Source organism: Wolffia australiana, chromosome 5 (genome assembly GCF_029677425.1).
Source record: "Wolffia australiana isolate 7733 chromosome 5, ASM2967742v1".
In the NCBI taxonomy this organism is placed as follows: domain Eukaryota; kingdom Viridiplantae; phylum Streptophyta; class Magnoliopsida; order Alismatales; family Araceae; genus Wolffia; species Wolffia australiana.
The window spans coordinates 13722831-13740777 of NC_135839.1; the positions used below are offsets into that span (position 1 = coordinate 13722831).

At 42.8% G+C, this 17947-nt stretch overlaps 4 protein-coding genes across 4 annotated transcripts; 1 reads left to right on the plus strand and 3 right to left on the minus strand.

The window, feature by feature from the left end:
• Positions 1-5672: 5672 nt before the first annotated feature.
• Positions 5673-8966, minus strand: LOC144703296 (RNA-binding (RRM/RBD/RNP motifs) family protein). The gene is made up of 2 exons (XM_078575441.1): positions 7598-8966; positions 5673-5977 (listed from the first exon to the last, which is right to left on the minus strand). The coding sequence occupies exon 1, from the start codon at positions 8847-8849 to the stop codon at positions 7599-7601; it is 1251 nt and encodes a 416-aa protein (XP_078431567.1). The 5' UTR covers positions 8850-8966; the 3' UTR covers positions 5673-5977; position 7598.
• A 102-nt stretch (positions 8967-9068) lies between these two features.
• LOC144703297 (Adaptin ear-binding coat-associated protein 1 NECAP-1) lies at positions 9069-11233 on the plus strand. The gene is made up of 8 exons (XM_078575442.1): positions 9069-9213; positions 9342-9373; positions 9547-9647; positions 9803-9875; positions 9973-10004; positions 10576-10666; positions 10761-10872; positions 10944-11233. The coding sequence occupies exons 1-8, from the start codon at positions 9121-9123 to the stop codon at positions 11151-11153; spliced, it is 744 nt and encodes a 247-aa protein (XP_078431568.1). The 5' UTR covers positions 9069-9120; the 3' UTR covers positions 11154-11233.
• APG7 (ThiF family protein) lies at positions 10840-15408 on the minus strand. The gene is made up of 16 exons (XM_078575439.1): positions 15289-15408; positions 15111-15203; positions 14920-15049; positions 14616-14836; positions 14345-14536; positions 14205-14259; positions 14028-14122; positions 13759-13948; positions 13580-13688; positions 13239-13383; positions 13007-13165; positions 12727-12915; positions 12498-12656; positions 11718-11833; positions 11449-11605; positions 10840-11383 (listed from the first exon to the last, which is right to left on the minus strand). The coding sequence occupies exons 2-16, from the start codon at positions 15123-15125 to the stop codon at positions 11228-11230; spliced, it is 2088 nt and encodes a 695-aa protein (XP_078431565.1). The 5' UTR covers positions 15126-15203; positions 15289-15408; the 3' UTR covers positions 10840-11227.
• A 131-nt stretch (positions 15409-15539) lies between these two features.
• On the minus strand, positions 15540-17947 carry LOC144703294 (uncharacterized). Its single transcript, XM_078575440.1, has 4 exons — positions 17474-17947; positions 16792-16889; positions 16635-16700; positions 15540-16559 (listed from the first exon to the last, which is right to left on the minus strand). Exons 1-4 carry the CDS (start codon positions 17869-17871, stop codon positions 15679-15681), a joined length of 1443 nt encoding a protein of 480 aa, XP_078431566.1. The 5' UTR covers positions 17872-17947; the 3' UTR covers positions 15540-15678.

Below are 17947 nucleotides of genomic sequence, written 5' to 3' on the forward strand. Positions count from 1 at the left end.
CTTCTTTTGTGCTTGAATAACGAAAGTATCAGATCTCAGAAAAGAAATAAAAAAAATTCAGACCGTGTCATAGAGGCCCTGAGCAAAGTTTAAATATAAAAATGTTCTTTCGCTGACTTGTAATGAAATTTACCTGAACCGTATTCTGTCAAGAGCCGACAACTGAGATAAAGGCCCAAATTCACTGGCATTTTCGCCACTGTCAGCAGGCCCAAATTTACCTCTCTCGTTTCCAAGAATTTTTTTTTTACTTCATCTCGCAGCTATCTTTCTTTGATCTTCCACGAGGGCTCAAATTCAATGGCATTATCGTTCCTGTCTCTAGGGAGAGATAAACCCTCAACTTTAAAACAAGCAAGAGAGATAACTCTCTTGCTTCCACGAATTATTTTTGACTTCATCTGGTAGCTATCTTTCTTTGTTCTCATACGGAAACTCAAATTCAATGGCATTTTCGCCCCTTTTAAGAGGGAGAGATAACCCACAAGTCTAAAACAAAAAAAAAACCCCATTAAGGATAAATCTCTCGTTTCCAAGAATCATTTTTTACTCCATCTCGTCCAAGAATTATTTTTCCAAGAATTATTCTTTCTTTCCTCTCCTACGGAAACTCAAATTCAATGGCATTTTCGCCCCTGTCAGTAGGGAGAGCTAACCCACAAGTCTAAAACAAAAAAAACCTCATGAATGATAAATCTCTCGCTTCCAAGAATTATTTTTTACTTCATCTCGTCCAAGAATTATTTTTCCAAGAATTATTCTTTCTTTGCTTTCCTACGGAGACTCAAATTCAATGGCATTTTCGCCCCCGTCAGTAGGGAGAGATAACCCACAAGTCTAAACCAAAAAAAAAAACCCATTAAGGATAACTTTTTAGCTTCCAAGAATTATTTTTTACTTCATCTCGCATCTATCTTTCTTTGATCTGCAACGACTCTTCTTTGCAGTTTTGGACCTAAATCGATGTGACAGCGATCATGAATTTCGACGCTTCGTGCCAACGGTTCATAGCGGCGAGGCGAAGGAATCAAACCCCCCCAGGACTTGATATCCACGTATTTCCGAAACAGAGCACAAGGAAAGCGAGGACACGTGGGGGAAAAGACGGAGAAAAAAGCAAAAGTTATCCAGCAAAGATTGTGTGGATACATCTGTAACCTTATCTTTCAGAGTAATCTTACCATATCTGGGCTAGGGATAATTTTCAGGCTATCGTAGTGGTAGGTCATGGCCCTCAAGAGTGATATCTTTACTCTGAAGCTTGATCTGGTCCATCCTTCATTTGAAGGAAAGATGTATATCTTATTCTGTGCATCGACAGAGCAAAACCAGACCCCCATTCTCTCTAACCCGCCTGAAATTCGCAGGAAAATAATGTAAACTTGAAGTTAAAAGGGCTGAAATTGTAAAGTTCAAATTTTAGGTTAAGTATTGTAGAACTATAACTATGTTGTCGATTTACAGATTGCTCGACGCATTTGCTCAAAAGCAAGTCAATAGTGGATATTCAAATGTTTTACTTTGGGCAGCGGAAGGTCTCTCATTCCCATTAGACAATATAAAGTAAATACATGTATATTACCATCACCTTAAGCTGAATATTCAATCTAGAGATGGCATATTTGAGCACAAAATCACTTACACTTTCAAAAATGTTTACTATATTCGGGAGACCAATGCAATTTGTAAGGAGATGACATTGTTTTGGATTTTTGTGTACCAAAAGGTGTGTGGATAGATGGAGATGACAATACAACAAAAACACCCCACCTAAAAACAAGACAGGTATTTTATTATACTGCCAGTAATGTTGAAACACGGGAAACTAGGCTTGTTTCTCTTGTTTACTCGGCTTCGTAAGCAGTTGTTACTAAAAATAGATTGAAAATCAAGGCTTAGTCTCTGGAAAACATGTTACACAAACAATCCAGGTTTATGGCTTTACATGATCAAATCCAAGTTCTAATCTAGCTTTCTAATGAGTATAAGAATTTGAGCCGATAGTTATTTGAGTCCATCTCTATACCAAAAAAACAATACGGTTCCTTCTAACATTAGGGAGAGGGCTAGGCGGCTAGTTTTAATTAGATAGCTGAGATGGCCCTTGTTTGCAGGTAAGATGTGATGACATGGTACTAAAACATTGGATGAAATTAGAGCTGACATAAGCTCGCCCTCATGCCAATTGGTCCATTGACATACTTCATGACCCACAACCTGCTCCCCAGATCTGGTAACCTCAGGAATCCTGAAAATGAATAAAGATGATCATTGAAGTTTAAATTACGATACAGTTCGTTTTAATAAAATCATAAAATCTTGAAATCATCATGTCCTCCGGTATCCTCCAAAATAATTTTGACCCACATTATCATGCATAGTATTTAAAGTTATCTTAACATATTACCAAATTGAAAACATAGCGTTTCTTTATCTGTACTTTAAATATGTATTATGTAAAAACTAAAACAGCCACTATCAGTTTGATGCGTAAAATAATGATAACTGACTTGGAAATGCATTAAGCGGACTTTATATATCATTGCTGATGCTTCAATATAGAAAATTTCAAATATTTTTTCCCGCTCTGCTGTGTAAAAGAGCATTGTGGATCTTTTAAAAAAAGAAAGAGCATTGCGGATAGGACAAACGCTTGACATGTACATGTAATGTAATGCACCCTACAAATAAACCTCCTTTACTGTTCTCTTCTAATATGATTTACATAATTATCTGTCACTCAGGAATTATAATATTAGAAATATATATTATATTTTCGACGTAACTCAGTTAAACAAATAGTGGAAGTGAAGGGTCATCACCCGTATTTTTTAAATTTTGAGCTGAAAATTAGAATGCGAAAACATATTCTTAAAATTTTGTACACCATAATTATATTTCATTTTCTTAATACCTTATGACCTCCTAGAATAATTCATAAGACATTCCAGATTTACCTCAAGAAGGATATAATTCTAGGAATTCTTAAAATTTACTTAAGATCCATAAATTACCTGGGCTGTGATTGGCGATAGCAGTGCTGCGGTTGATGGAGAATTTTATACACGATCAGCAAAAGAGTAGGAAAGTGAATTTTATCGGCAAATCTTTAATATTTTATACAAATCTGGACATAAAGTGTAAGAATATGCATGATTGAAAACGGACGTAAAATTAAGAGAGAATGAAAAAAAAGTTTGACGATGAAGTTTAGAGATTAGTTGCCGACGGGCATGTGGTTTTCAAATCAAAGATGAGACAACCATGGTTGGAAACCTGAAAATTTTCTTTAAAAGGATGAGGAATCAAAGAGCTTCTCAAAACACTTCCATCAGCTAAGTATAACAATTCCAAGATTTCTGGTAGAGATATCTTCCTCTTAAGGCCCTACTGACGCACAAAATCAGGCATACAAAGAAAGAAAAGGTCTTACAAATGGCTTTATTCAAATTTCACATTATCCCTATTTTTTCTTATTTGCATTGGTTCTCTCCTTCGATGAAAGCTCCGCCATTTGAATTTGATACTCCACATCAAAAGGAAAGTTGGGAGGGTTTACTGAAGGGATACAAATCCTTCGAATCCCAGAGCCATAATTTTTCTAATTCAACCCAATTTTTCTAATACAAATCCTTCGAATCCAAGTGCCACATTATTTCTAAACAAAAGAACTTTAGATTTCAAGAGTAACCAACACTAAACAAGATTTCTAATTAAGAAATCTGTCGTTTACTGAACTACAAAACTTCTTTTAATTCATTCCATATAAATAAAATAACCAGCCAAATTGTCATATTAATGTAGGTTTGTCTTTTTTCTACAGCTAACGTGCAGGTGTCCAATACTTTTCTATCTTCTTCATCTTTTACATCCTTCGTTCTGGGTACTAAATGAGACAATTCATAGTTGAACTAATCCCGAGATTTTCCAGGATTGGGGTTGTATTAGCCTTGTCACTTAAATTGGAACTAGTTAAAACATTTAATAATATATAATGTATTAAGAAGCGAGGTAACTATGTTAAGAAATAACATATATATATATTTGTAGATTACAAGGGAGTATAGTTGTCTCAAACGTCATCACATGGGTAATCTGCTATTAAAATTCAACGTAAGCACCTTGTTTATGACAAAGCACCATGTTTATGGAAATACTATACATAGATATACTGTGCAAGACGACACTAATTTAAAAATATATCTGTGGAAAGTGCCATGTACTCAAAATGAGGAAGCAATAGAAGTATCACTGTGGGAAGCGCAATGTTAACTGTTAACAGTTCCTTCTATTAACTGTTCTGCGAATAGTATCTCGTCCCATCGTCTAGCGTCTCCCGAAAGAGTTATTGAGACCCATTCAGCTATTACTTCAAGTTCCAATTGAACTCTTTCCTTTTTATTCTAGATATGCGGAATTGAGATACTGCAATTGAGGTCTTGTAAATCCATTAACTATAGATCAGGATGATATCTCGCTAAAAGTACATTTAATTAGGGTAATAATGATTAGCGAAGAGATTCTACTCAGATTATGCATGAGTGCTTCGGGGATTCAGCCTTCATTTTTCGTTAACAGTATTGACGAGACTGGCTACGCTAATATTACTTTTGCTTTTTTGATTTCTCGATCAAAGGCCTGAGAGTTACTACCCCGTAACGTTTTCAAATTTAAGAAAACTTTTATATTTTTGGTAAATAGGTAAGTCGATAAATCACATTTAAATGTGCGAAATTAACTCTTACTGCTGCTACTTAATAAATAAATCTAAATAAAATAGTAAGTAAATGACATTGAGATGGTTTAAAAGTTTCCACAGATTACTAGGTATTCAAGTGACTTTCACAAAGAAGACTATCTATCCACGAGCTCGTATATCCACAAATCTTTCTGCAACATTTTCACAGAAGCAGAAAAACATAACTTTGATCAAAGATTTAACTAGCAATCAATTGACTATAGGACTGGAAAGCTACCGACCTGTGGGAGAAGCTTGACAATGTCTCTCATACTCCAAAGAATAACAGGAATAACGGAAATAGCACATAAAGATGAAACGAAGAGATGCATCAAGAAGAGGTCCCATTCACTCTATCATATCATCCACTGAAAAAATGGGAAGGGTATAGTCTGAACTCATTTCGAGTTCTAGAGGACCTCGTTAATTCATTGCCACATTCGACACTCAGATTAATAAGTTAAAAGTAAGCTATGAACTGAGATTTTTTTTCTCCCTCAAGCATGCTAAGAACTTATAACAAGACTTGCACTAAAAACTCCAGTTACACCACTTATATCGCATTTAGAAAACAAAAAACAAATCACAACATACTATTCTCGGGTTTGCCTAAATCTTTCAGATGTAAATGAAACCAGGACAATAGAATTGGACCGGATTCATGACGTCAAGGAGACAACTCGAAACGGACAAGTTAACTCTCACTTAAATCGACAATAAAAGGGACAAAAATTAAAACTCAAAGAGCGCTCAAAAATAAGATTTTAAGCAGCATCAAGCTGCCGAATACAAACATTAACGAAGGCAACGTTATATCACAAAACATTAAGAGCGTTTCATACTCTACTCTGATCAAGATCATATAACAAACATATTACGCACCATACTCAAAACAAACAGCAAAGCCAACCATCTTGTCGTAATGTCGAGCAGATGAGAACAAAAAAGGAATAAAAAGCTACTCAAAGAGAAAATTGGAGTTGAATTACAAACAACCAGAAAATGGGTTGAGAAGCACAAGGCAGAGGAGCTAGACAAGTGAAATAAACCCTAAATATTAAGGCTCTAAACATTGAACTTGCAATTCTTCGATCACTTCTGGAGACCAAAGAGAGCTAAGAGTATATATATCGCATAGCAGAGAACCAAACAGTTGGCATATGAACCATCACAGCAGAAAATATTCCCGCATTCAGAACAACCATTTCAAGAAGCGTTCTCTCCCAAGATCATCATAACCTGAATAACACATTCAGATAAAATTAAAAACCAAAAACGAGAAAGCAACACCAGTAGTCAGTAGACTAAGCACGCGATACCCTATTCAATATTGGAAACAGCGATAGATTTTATGCTATTTAGATATAACATTAAATTGCTAATTTACACAGCTTGAGGTTTGTCTAGCATCAAATCGAGTCAAAGAATGAAAACAATGACAATTAGAAACATGTGATCACGCATGAACTGAGGAATCTCTTCCGTAATCCAGAAGTGAGGTATCAAAAAGACATTGCATACCTAAAAGAATTCATCAATCGACACAAATACAAAGTAATATGCAGAATACATAGCATCCATTAGTGCTATCAAAAGGCCTAATAAGAACTCCCAGGTCATTAAATTCCAGAGAAGGTTTACCGAAATGTTCTTGATACTCGCAGCAAGCCTCACATATCCATAAGACTGTCGTTTCAGACATACATCCTAAATTAGTAAAAACTGCTTCCAATAAAAGAGGGAGATCAAAGATGGTATCCAAAAGGATCCACATGGTTTGGTATAAAATTTCAGCTAATTGGGGGCGTTTTGGTAAATCTGTGCTTGTACTTCCCATTGAAAAGGCTGACCTATGGATACAATACATGGCTACTATCTACGGTAACATGTACAGTGAAATGTTATGAAGAGCCACAAGCTTTATTAAGGGATCTCCTCGGGGTCAAAACCGAATGCCCGAGTTTGCATCCAATTTATAGGTTTCGCCAAAAAGATCATGACTAACCGACATTGCAGGGAAATCATTTACAAGAGAGATGACAGAAAAAATCTTATCTTATATAGCGTCGATCGACGGAAATAAATTCTCAGACAGACAATCACCAGTTTAGTGGCAGTTAAATAAAGGTCTAGACAGTGTCACCATGGCAACCGTGGACCCAACAAAGAACAAACTGAACAAACAGAACTTGCGACAGCGCCAATATACAGCTCTGAAGAAAATAGAAGGAAAAACAAGCATGCGAAATTGCTACTGCATGTAATTTTGTTATAAAATTTTTTCCATTTTCTAAAGAGAAGATTAAACTCTATGAAAGTCTTTCCACCAATGGAATTAAGACAACAATAGTTTAAATATATGTACATGAACACCACTTTCTTAGAAAGACATGAATTCATGTAAATCCCTAAAATTATGGACAATCGTAGAGTGCAACTTTGAGGTTACAAAAGAAATGAAAGCAAATGAATCACCCAGCAGAGAGCAAAAAAAAAGGATAAAGAACAAAACACAAAATAATAAAACTTAGGCCATAACATTTCCAAGCAGAAAAGAAAAACAAACGCATCAGCCTCAAGCATGAACATGAAATAAGAGATAGCACCAAAAGTATCCCTCACTTATCTAAACAAAAAGAGAAAAACATTGAAGACAGAATCATGCAACACATTCTTCCAATTAAGCGCTGGAAAACGGCAGCACACATGATGAAACAATCAGGCAACATCCTTCAGAATACGCACTCAAACAAATCGGTATGACAGAAGCAAGACAACTCAACACTAAAAACTCCCAAGATAGACGATCAAAAACAACCAAAAAAAGCAAACAATCAGGCAAAGCATACAGAAGAATACCTTAGAAATACGGTGGGGGCACACCAGGGTATATTACTCCGGATGGGCCTCTCTGGGCAGGAGATGACCCATTCTGCTGGTAAGCAGAGGACAACCCATAATTCCCTTCGGGGTAACTACCAGAAGACATGGGAGCAGAGCTGGGAACCATTCTAAATGAAGAAGAAACACCCATTGCCCCAAAAGCAGGAGGCGTAGGACCGCCATACTGTGATGAAAATGGGCCCAAACCCCCTCCATATCCACTACCTACACTACCCAAATTACCTCCCTGACTGCCTACCGACAGCACTGATGATGAAACACCGGGGTTCAAAAATTGATGATGACCCATTACTCCTTGGCCCTGAATTCCAGGCCCAGAAAAACCTCCATACGAGGGGAGAGCTCCAGGCCCACTAAACTGACCAGGCAAGGGGCCAGACGTGGACGCCTGAGCAATCGACGTAGCAGCTGCAACAACGCCTACCCGCCCCCCAGAGCTAGGATCAACAATCTGCCCAGGCTTTCCCTTCTTCCCATCCGCAGCAAGCTTACACACCATCGTGTGCCCGTCAATAACCTTAGTCGCATCAACAAGAGACGCCTTCGCTCCGTCGACTGTTTTGTAAACAAACAATGCAAACCCTCTAGACTTACCCGTCTGCTTATCAAACCCTAGAGGCCCCTCTTCAATCTCGCCATAAGAAGAAAAATGAGAGAGCAGCCGCTCCGACGACATATCATACGGCACGTTCCCCACGTAAATCTTCCGCAGACCGACGTCGGCGGCTTGCGGCTGCGCAATCGCAGCTCCAGAAGCCCCAGACGACGCGAGCTGCGATACAGACATCCTCCCGTCGATCTTCTTGCTCGGTTCCTTGAGAGCAAGGATCGCGCCATCTATATGCCGGAACACGATAAATCCGTAACCCTTGCTCTTACCTGTGTTCTTATCCATGATAACAACGGCTTCTTCGAGTTCCCCGTACGCCGAGAACAAGGATCGGAGGCCATCGGCGGTGGTCTCCCAACCGAGACCTCGGATGAACAGCTTACGCTGAGAAAGGTCTTGATCGGCGACCGATCGGACAGCAGCGAGGACGTCGCCGTGCCTGCAAGTGGCTTCCTGGACGATCTCCAAGAGCTGCTCCTTGGAGAACGACTCGATGATCTTCCGCGCGTCGGATGGCGCCAATCTCGACGCCGCTACAGCAGCGTCGACGATGCCGTTCTCCTCGCCTTTGCGCTTTTTGATCGAATTATCCATCATGGAGCGGATTGAGAATTCCTCCACAAACCCTAGATTTCCAAAAACGAAGAACTCCCGCGAACCCTAAAATTCCAGGAAGGAGGAACTCGTCGAACCCTAGATTTTGAAATTGAGGCTGCGTCGGTGTTATTTATATGATGGGGGCATCTAGAAGATTCTCGAATATTTCGTCCGGTCCGGTTCGGTTCGGGTGCCGGTTCAAGTCATTATAAACCCGGTTTAAGTCTGACACGGCTTGCGAGATTCCTGTTCTTCGTCGAGCGGAGAGCTGATGGAGGAAGAACAGCAGCAGAGATCTTCGGAGGAAGAATCAGAGGCCTTGGAATTGATCCTCTTCCACGTTAACGAATGCTACGTGTACTTGGTTAGCTTGTGATTTGGTTTGATTTTATTTTTCGCTTTTTCTTTCGATTCCTGAGCCTTGTACTGTAGGATTTTCCGCCGCGGTTTAATTTGATGAATTCTTTCTTTCTCTGATCTGCTTCTGGACAGATACCTCCAAGGAAGACCGCGGCTTCGTACAGGTCAGATCGAATTGTTTGATCTCGCTGTCTTTGAGTATAGGAACGACCCCTTCAAGATCAATTTCAATTGGATATTTCTATTCGTACCTATCATTTAGGCGTTTCAAATTGTATCTTTATTTTTTCATCTTTGATAAACTTTCCCCAGAAGGTATGAATTGATTTCTCTCCAGGGCTGATGAATGGAATGTCAATAAATGGGTTTGGGAGGGATCCCTTAAGGTCATAAGCAAAGGAGAGGAATGCATAATCAAGCTTGAAGATAAGAACACCGGTGATGACATAACACTTTCTTTTTCTTATTTGTTTTTTCCTTCACTATCATCTTCATCTTGAAATTCTGATCAGCTTCATGTAAGATCATTAAATGAATGCGTCGTAATCTTAATTAGTAGCACACTAGTTTATGTTTGGAAATCTCTGAAACAGGGGAACTTTATGCTCGTGCATTTCTTAGAAAGGGAGAACCGCACCCAGTCGAGCCGGTGATTGACAGCAGCAGGTTTTGGTTTAGCTCTATTGCCCCATATCTTGTCGTCTCTTTTCTCTTTTCCAAGCATTTTCAAGCATCTTTTTCTTATATTTGGACGATTTTTTAGGTATTTCGTGTTGAGAATTGAAGAGAACCTGGGTAAGACTCCCTTGCCTCTCTATTTTTATGCATTCTATTTTCAATGAGAATCTAAAATTTTTTGAATGACTCAGATTTAAGGGGCAATTCATATTTAAAATGTGTCAATCGATGGGATCACTTCTCTCTCTCTCTCTCTCTCTCTCTCTCTCTCTCTCTCTCTCTCTCTCTCTCTCTCTCTCTCTCTCTCTCTCTCTCTCTCTCTCTATCTATCTATCTATCTATCTATCTATCTCTCTCTCTCTCAGACTTTAGGGGCAATTCATATCTAAAATGTGTCAATCGAGGGGATCACTTCTCTCTCTCAGACTTTAGGGTCAATTCATATCTAAAATGTGTCAATCGATGGGATCACTTCTCTCTCTCTCTCAGACTTTGGGGGTAATTCATATCTAAAATGTGTCAATCGATGGGATCCCTTCTCTCTCTCTCTCTCTCTCTCTCTCTCTCTCTCTCTCTCTCTCTCTCTCTATATATATATATATATATATATATTTATATTTATATTTATATAAATTTATATATATAGTCTATCTATCTAACTATCTATCTATCTATCATTGCTTTTCAGGAGGGCGTGTTAGGCATGCATTCATTGGCATGGGGTTCCGAGAAAGAACCCAAGCTTATGACTTCCAGGCTGCTCTGCATGACCACATGAAGTATCCTTGAGTAATTTATATTGAATTCCTCAATTATGCAAGTAAAGTTCCCTCCTTTTAGGCTTCTCCTTGTTTTTCCTTCACCAATTCAAAGATACTTGGATAAAAGGAAGACGGCAGAGGAGATGGAGCAGCATTTTCAATCAAACCCCTCTGTTGACTACAGCTTGAGGGAAGGGGAAACCCTAGTGCTTCAGATAAAAAATGTATGCTTTGTTTCTGTGTACATTAATGACCCATCAAACCAATCATTAAGCTTTTTTACATGCATTAACAGAAGGGGAATCTAAGTCTAAAGCCATTCGTCTCCCTGGAGCAGAGCTCCTCAAGTAAACCAGCCCCGGTTCAACTCCAGCCTCCTCCTCCGCCTCCTGCCAATGTCCCCCCAATCGCCGCACTCGAGAAGTCAAAGTCATTTGTTGACCATGAAATACACGAGGTTGATGCAGTCGACGATGACTTCGGAGATTTCCAGGGGGCCCCCTGACCTGTAACTTTATCCTTGCACTTGTATGCAAATGGTGATTTGATTTTGAGATAAATAATCAATGCCATGTCGTTTCAGAAGTCTGAGTCATCATCAGCATCCCACTCCAAGTCAAAGGAGTTGGCTGATTTCATCAGCTCGGTGAGCCCCGTGAGATCCTCCAGATAAGTGGGGTGATTAATAGCCTGTGCAACCAGCTTCATCCCGCGGCTTCTGAACTCTGACACCACCTGAACCCACAACACAAAGTCAATGCCAAGACGAAGAGCAATGCAAAAATTCTCTGTTAACTCACAGCGGTGGAGCAGGCTGTGCAGCTTGTGGACGAATAACCCAGCAGTGTCATTTGAGAGAACTGAGAAAATGAGCCTCTGATCTGATGAGGTAAGATCCCGAGAGGCCGGTCTTCAACAGGGCCAGCTGAGTTGGCATGCTCGGCAGGAGCATGAATCCTTGATAACGCATGCCCAGCCAGTCAACCATCACAATGCAACAAGCGTGAACACTCAAAGAGAAAAAATAAACCTCAAAAGATGGCGCATTCGAAATGCAGAATGTCCTTACCCTTCGGGGGAGTGAAGAATCCCCACCAAGAGCTCAACGGCAAGTGCGGAAGCCACCGGCGCGAGCCCAGGCCGTGTCACCGTGCATTGCTGGTCCAGAGTGCGATTCGACGTTGACTGAATTTTCATCAGCATGACCAAATTCCTCAGCCATTGACTTGACCCAGTCTTGATAGCCAAATATGCATCATAGTGATACGAACCTCCGCCTAGGCTCGTATCGGAAGGAGGGTAGAGGGCGAGGCGAGGTAGACGTTCCCGGGGTAGGAGAGTCAAAACGGGAATGATAGGAGGGGTCGAACAGATGGGGAGACCGACCAGGGACAAGCCGCCTGATGATACAGTGAAGGGTTGATGATCACAGGGACGGGTATCGTCGGAGATTAGAAGAGAACCGAATGGCAAGGGTAGGGATCGGATTGGAGGGGAGCCGGCTGAAGATCCAGTGAGACGATCACGGGGAAAGGGGATCGCTGGACGGTCAAGGGGACAGGACTGAGACAGGGAGGATCGAGATAGTGAGCCAAGAAGAAGAAGAAAGAAGTACTCTTGGTCTAGGTCTGTCCTCCCTCTCTGTATCTACGATCCCCTCCTTGTGATCATCTCGACCTCACCGCATCGTCAGGTGGCTCATCCTCGACCGATCCCTACCCCCCTCTGCTCGGCCTCCTCTTCGATCCTTCCCGTTTCACCTCTCTACCCCGGGAATTTCTACCTAACCTCGCCCTCTGCCCTCCTTCCGTTACAAGCCTAGATCCAGGTTCGTATCACATACACTTACATCTGTTGGAGCAATGACGTCACTGCAGAAGTAGCATCCCAATCGGTCACTGGGCTGGTTGTTGATAAGGCCAGAGGAACTGCAGTCAATGGCAGAGGGGCCTGCACCATGGCGCATCACAAGGAAGCTATCGAATCCCAAGGCTGAGGTAATTGCAAGCTGAGCACAGGATGAACCGTTATTATATGGGTTTGACTTAGGTTGCCGTTGACTTTGACTTTTAAGTTACCTTGTTGAGGCTAGCGCACAGAAGGGTTGGGAGCCAGCGGCTCTCTCTAGTGTCAGTCAGCAAGAAGACGACATCGTGGGAGTCAACCAGGCTTTGGAGTCTTCTACAGTCTTCGATCACGGATTCCATCTCTTGATCTGGCACAGGATGGCCTGGCATGGGAATTGACATTATAATGCCCTCTGCTTCCTGTCAAAATGAATCTGACCAATCAAAGAATCGAGAAAAGAGATAGAAGCCACAGGAGAAAGGAGACAAGCTCCCCAATTTAGAAACTCACAGCAGCTGGAAATATCATTTTCAGCTTCTTGGTAGCGGCGTTGACCTTCATGTCACCCCCATTAAGGCAATCACTCAGTTCATAAAGAGACTGCCGCAGCGGGTTGGACATCGCCACACGACCGTTGTCCACGAGAGTCATCTTACGGATTCCCCAAGCCTGTTACAACATAGAATTTGTGAGATGGAGAGAGAGAAGGAAGTGGATAAGGGGAAGATAGAGAAATTCTCACCATGAGCATCCGGGCAACCTGGCATCCAAGAGTGCCAGCACCAAGGAGAAGGCATTTGACATCTGACAACATACCGACGTCCAAGGTCGGTAGCGCCCGCCATTTCATAAGCTTGAGGTTTAAATCGGCGGCAGCAACTGCCAAACTGCAAGAAATTTGCAATAAAATCATCACTGTTGGGGAAATCAGAATCTCGGTCTGTCAGATTTTATACGCCAAGACTGTTGAGTACCTCACAGAAACCAACAGCTTCTTGATTGCCCTCGAGGGAGGGATACAGGTACTTAAAGAGAAACTAACCCTAGAACTACCATTACAGGGGTTAAGGATCTGATCAGTACCTGACAGGGTCCATGGATTCCTTGAGGTTGACAGTCCTGCAAGTTAATTTCCCATTAGCATTTGGTTCCCAGCCAGTTGCCTGTGGCACCGATCGACTTTCTGCCCAATCTAGAAGGGGAAGAAGAAAAAAATTAGCCAAGAAAAAGATTTATGTTCTAGCTCCAAGACTCGTTTCAACCTTGGGATGTTGAAACAGATGCCTCCCCAACGAGGGACAAGCCCAAGTCGGCTATGCCATGTTTCTCTCTGTAGCAGAAGAATCGAACTTTCCCCACCTTCCATCTCAACCCAATGAAGGCAAGAAAGTTCCTCAAGGGCCAGCCTGGGTTGCTCATAATATGACAAGGATCATAAAACCCATACAGCAACTGCAGAATATGGATGCCCAAAAAGGTAATTTAATTTAATTTCAGCAAAAAAAAAGATTTCCTTTCAGCTCAGACTGACCTTCTGATTATCACCTTGGCAAGAGTCCCAGTCTCTCAGAGGTCTGATCATGGCGCGAGAGTCAGCACCGATGCTAACCAGGAAGAACGGCACATCTACAAGAAATAAAGTCAAGAGAAGAGCAAAAAACACGACAATAGAATTGTGCAAAGATTTTGTAAAAGATAGAAGTTCAACCCATTGTGGAGTTTGAGCTTCGCCATAGATTGCAGGCCGCTGCCAAGCTGCCAGCCTGAAATTTGAAGGAAAGGGAAGATACTGATGAGGTGAAACTTAAATGATTAATTTACATTTCTATGTAGAAGTTTGGTACTTGCTTCTTCTGTGCTCAAAGCCTCGGAAGCAGGTTTCAGAGAAAGAAACGTTGCCGGAGGGTTCATCACCAAAGCAGGAAACGCAAACCAGTAGTGGAAGGTCCATTTCTTAAGATCAGCGTATGAAATAACGAGAAATCTCAAGAGCGTAGAGCAATCCTCCTCCACTTTCCCAGTAGATATGTCCAGCAAAATCTAAACAGCAGCGAAGAACAATGGAATTTTTCTCATGAATTGCGATAATATTAAATAGAAATGTAGATTCTCGGCACACCTTCTCGGCTTCCAATCTCAGGAGGTTCTTCTTATCGATGCTATGGAAGCTCTCCAATGTGTTCGTGTTGTAGAGAACGCCAGGAACGGGGCACCTGTTACGATTTCTCTGAGGAAGAACAGGTCTCGCCGATTGTTGATCCCCGGCGAACTCCGGCAAAGACTCAGCTTGCAGGATCAAACGTTGAGAAATCCGATGATGAGAGCACGGAGCGAAGAAACCTGTCATCAACGAAAAAAGAACAGATCGCGTATTCACGTCAAGTCTACGCAGAAATTGCGAGAATATCTAAGAGAATTCTTGCCCGTGATATCGATCGGGGATTGATCTAGGCGAAGGACATCGAGCTTGAGAGAGGAGAGCTTCCGCCAGAACCCCTCGTCGACCGCACTGTCGAAGAGTTTGAAGCGCAGAATCTGGCCCTGCGGCAATTCCTGATTAAAAATTGCCGTGAGCAACTGATTGTTGAAAGTAATCAGCGCTGGAGAAGCTCACCGCGGTTTCAGCCATCGCCGATTTCAATCTGCGCGCTAACCCTAGAAGGCAAGTTCGAACTCCATTCAAAAGGGCACCCCTCTCGACTTCGATCTAGTGAAAAAACCACGGATTCAGCAACGATTACGATTGACAGGATGAAGAACAAAGGAAGATCAGCTCAAAAATTCAGTCTCACAGCTTCAGATCTCCTCCCTGCTCGCCGATTTCCAAAGAGTGCACGCAAAGAACTAAACTTGCCTGAAATTACTGGCTCTATCGGTGACGGGACGCGAGAACACGTCCCCGAAGCCGGTAGAGAAAATTAATGTAGCAGAATTTTATGGATCGCGATTAAATTTTTGAAAGGTCTATCCCTGCGACCAAAATTCAGATTGGAGAATTTAGAAAAAAAAACCGAGGAAAAAAAAAGCACTCCGAAATCGATCATTCAGAAAGTTTGCCAGCCCAGCAAACACATTAAAAAGTCATTAAAAAGTTTGCCACTCCGAAATCCTGACACCCAACACAGACCCAGCAGCAACCTTGTAATCTCCTATTATGAACAAGCATGCCCCGTCTTCAACATTCAATCTCTGCCGGGCACGTCTCTCGCCTGAAAGGGGCCGCCGCCGCCACCGCCGCCACCGCCGCCACCGCCGCCGCCGCCACCGCCCTGTTGGAAGCCGCTGTCCTGCCTGGGATACCCACCTCCGCCGCCGCCTTGCTGAAAACCACCACCTCCGCTGCCGCCGCCGCCGGACGGGTACCCGCCACCGCCGCCTTGGTAACTACCGCCACCTCCGCTGCCGCCGCCGCCGGACGGGTACCCGCCACCGCCGCCTTGGTAACTACCGCCGCCAGACGGGTAGCCAGCACCGCCATCTGGGAAGTTACTGCCGCCAGACGGGTAACCGCCGCCTGACGAGTAACCGCCCCCGGCCCCGCCTTGGAAACCACTGCCACTAGGCGGATACGGAGCACCGCCACCTTGATAGGCATTCCCACCAGGTGCATTGCTGTTGGGGGCATAGTTTGCCTGGTATGGCGGTCCCTGATTCTGGTAAGGACCTCCCGAAGGTGGCGGAGGACCCGACGGCGGGCCGGACGAGTACTGCGGTGGTGGCGGAGGACCAGATGGCGGGCCCGACGCGTACTGCGGCGGTGGCGGGGGGTTTGCCTGAGGAGCGTAGCCACCCGGGGAAGGAGGAGGACCTTGATTCTGGAAGGGGGCTCCGCCTTGGAAAGACGGGTTCGGGCCAGGTGGCGGTGGACCGGACACTGGGCCTTGTCCCTGGAAGTCCCGGCTTTGCATGTTCTCCCTTCTCCTCTCGAAGTTCCTTGACCTGTCGAAGTTCCGGGGCCTGTCGTTGCGCCTCGATCTTTCGTTCGCCCTCGCGTTGTTCCTTACCCACTCCTCGTGGTACTTGGGGTCATACGGCACAGCTTTCCCGTCTATGAATGGCTCACCTGCAAAAGAACAAAGACATTTTGCTTATCAACATGGTTTCTGACTATCATCTAGGTTAGGTTCTAAAAGCTTGCCTCCATAATCTTTGTTCTTGACATCCAAATAGGAATCAGGAAGGACCCAGCGTACATTTGGCAGCTCTGCCCGGCAAATAATGGCACAGGCAAGAAAGATAGGATTAAAAATCATAATTATATGGGTAATATGAAACATTGTAAGAATGGATATTACCTTTGATCTTGTACGAGAGCTCTTCAGAAACTAAGGCTCCAAAAGCAAAGTAATGCTTCGTTGACACAGAGTAAATCTTCATTCGTGCTTCATCCTCGCTGCAAATAGCCACAAGAATATCTCATAAAGTTGGAAAATTGAAACTTAATGACGTGTTATCAGTATATGACAAAAGAATAATATCCTACTAAGAAATTATAAAGGCAACGGCTTTCTAAAAGCAGAGTAACTATAACCTATGTCTATTAAATTTTTCACTTCATAATTTTGCAGACCAACATTAAGAAATGAAAATACAAATTTCTATCCCGGGTAGCCCAAAAATAAAAACAAAAACAACACATAGAAGCATCCACAAGAAGCATAGAAGCTTTCGACGATGTTCGTTTAAATAGATGTATGAGCTCCTCAGCTGATTGTATTTGTTATAAAAATATTCCACTACTATACAAGAACGAAAAAATGTGTCAAACAACAGTCTTTTAGGTAAATTAACAACGTCGACAGATGATTGAGGAGAAAAAAAACGCATAAAAAGAGAAACAGCAGAAAAGGAGTTTAGAAACAAATACACGCTAAATGAATAGAAAGATATTCTACACAAACGCTACAGAAAAATTAAGAAAACGCATAACCGCAGATACAGTAAGAAACAAATGATACTAAAGTTAGCGAAATAGACCTGCCGACAATTTGAGCCAGAGTCTTGATATAGCTATCGATGATCTCGTCTCTAGTCGGCTCCCCTTGAGGCGGCTCCATCACCACGAGCCAGTGCTCGAAATCACACCCATCGAGCAGGATCGTCTCCTTGGGCGGTCGGTTACTCCAGTTAGGAGACGGATCGTTGAGAGATGAAGTTGTCGGTCGCGTGGAAAAGCACCTCGGCCCGTCACCGACAAGGGAAAGCTTGGTGGGCAAGAACAGCGCCGAAGCGAGAGGGCGCAGCTTGAAGATCTCTGCAGGGCGAGCGATCGGCGCCCAAGGTACAGTCTTTGAGGCGAACCCGCGAGCAGAGAAGAGCACGGAGAGCGAACCCATGGCTGAGGGGGACCTCGAGATGAGACTTCGGAGAGCCATCGCGAAGAAACCCCAAGTCGGAGAAACCCTAGCAGGCGAAAACCCCTTCCCAGCCCTTTATCCACAGACCGCTCTT

Coding starts and splice junctions, on each gene's coding strand:
- LOC144703296 (XM_078575441.1), bottom strand. CDS start 8,849: ATGATGGATAATTCGATCAAAAAGCGCAAAGGCGAGGAGAACGGCATC.
- LOC144703297 (XM_078575442.1), top strand. CDS start 9,121: ATGGAGGAAGAACAGCAGCAGAGATCTTCGGAGGAAGAATCAGAGGCC. Junction 9,374..9,546: donor AAGACCGCGGCTTCGTACAG/GTCAGATCGAAT, acceptor ATTTCTCTCCAG/GGCTGATGAATGGAATGTCA. Junction 9,876..9,972: donor CCGGTGATTGACAGCAGCAG/GTTTTGGTTTAG, acceptor ACGATTTTTTAG/GTATTTCGTGTTGAGAATTG.
- LOC144703294 (XM_078575440.1), bottom strand. CDS start 17,871: ATGGCTCTCCGAAGTCTCATCTCGAGGTCCCCCTCAGCCATGGGTTCG. Junction 16,701..16,791: donor GCTCTCGTACAAGATCAAAG/GTAATATCCATT, acceptor TTTGCCGGGCAG/AGCTGCCAAATGTACGCTGG. Junction 16,560..16,634: donor CAAGAACAAAGATTATGGAG/GCAAGCTTTTAG, acceptor GTTCTTTTGCAG/GTGAGCCATTCATAGACGGG.
- APG7 (XM_078575439.1), bottom strand. Junction 14,837..14,919: donor ATCCCCGATCGATATCACGG/GCAAGAATTCTC, acceptor CGTTGATGACAG/GTTTCTTCGCTCCGTGCTCT. Junction 14,260..14,344: donor AGGCTTTGAGCACAGAAGAA/GCAAGTACCAAA, acceptor TTCAAATTTCAG/GCTGGCAGCTTGGCAGCGGC.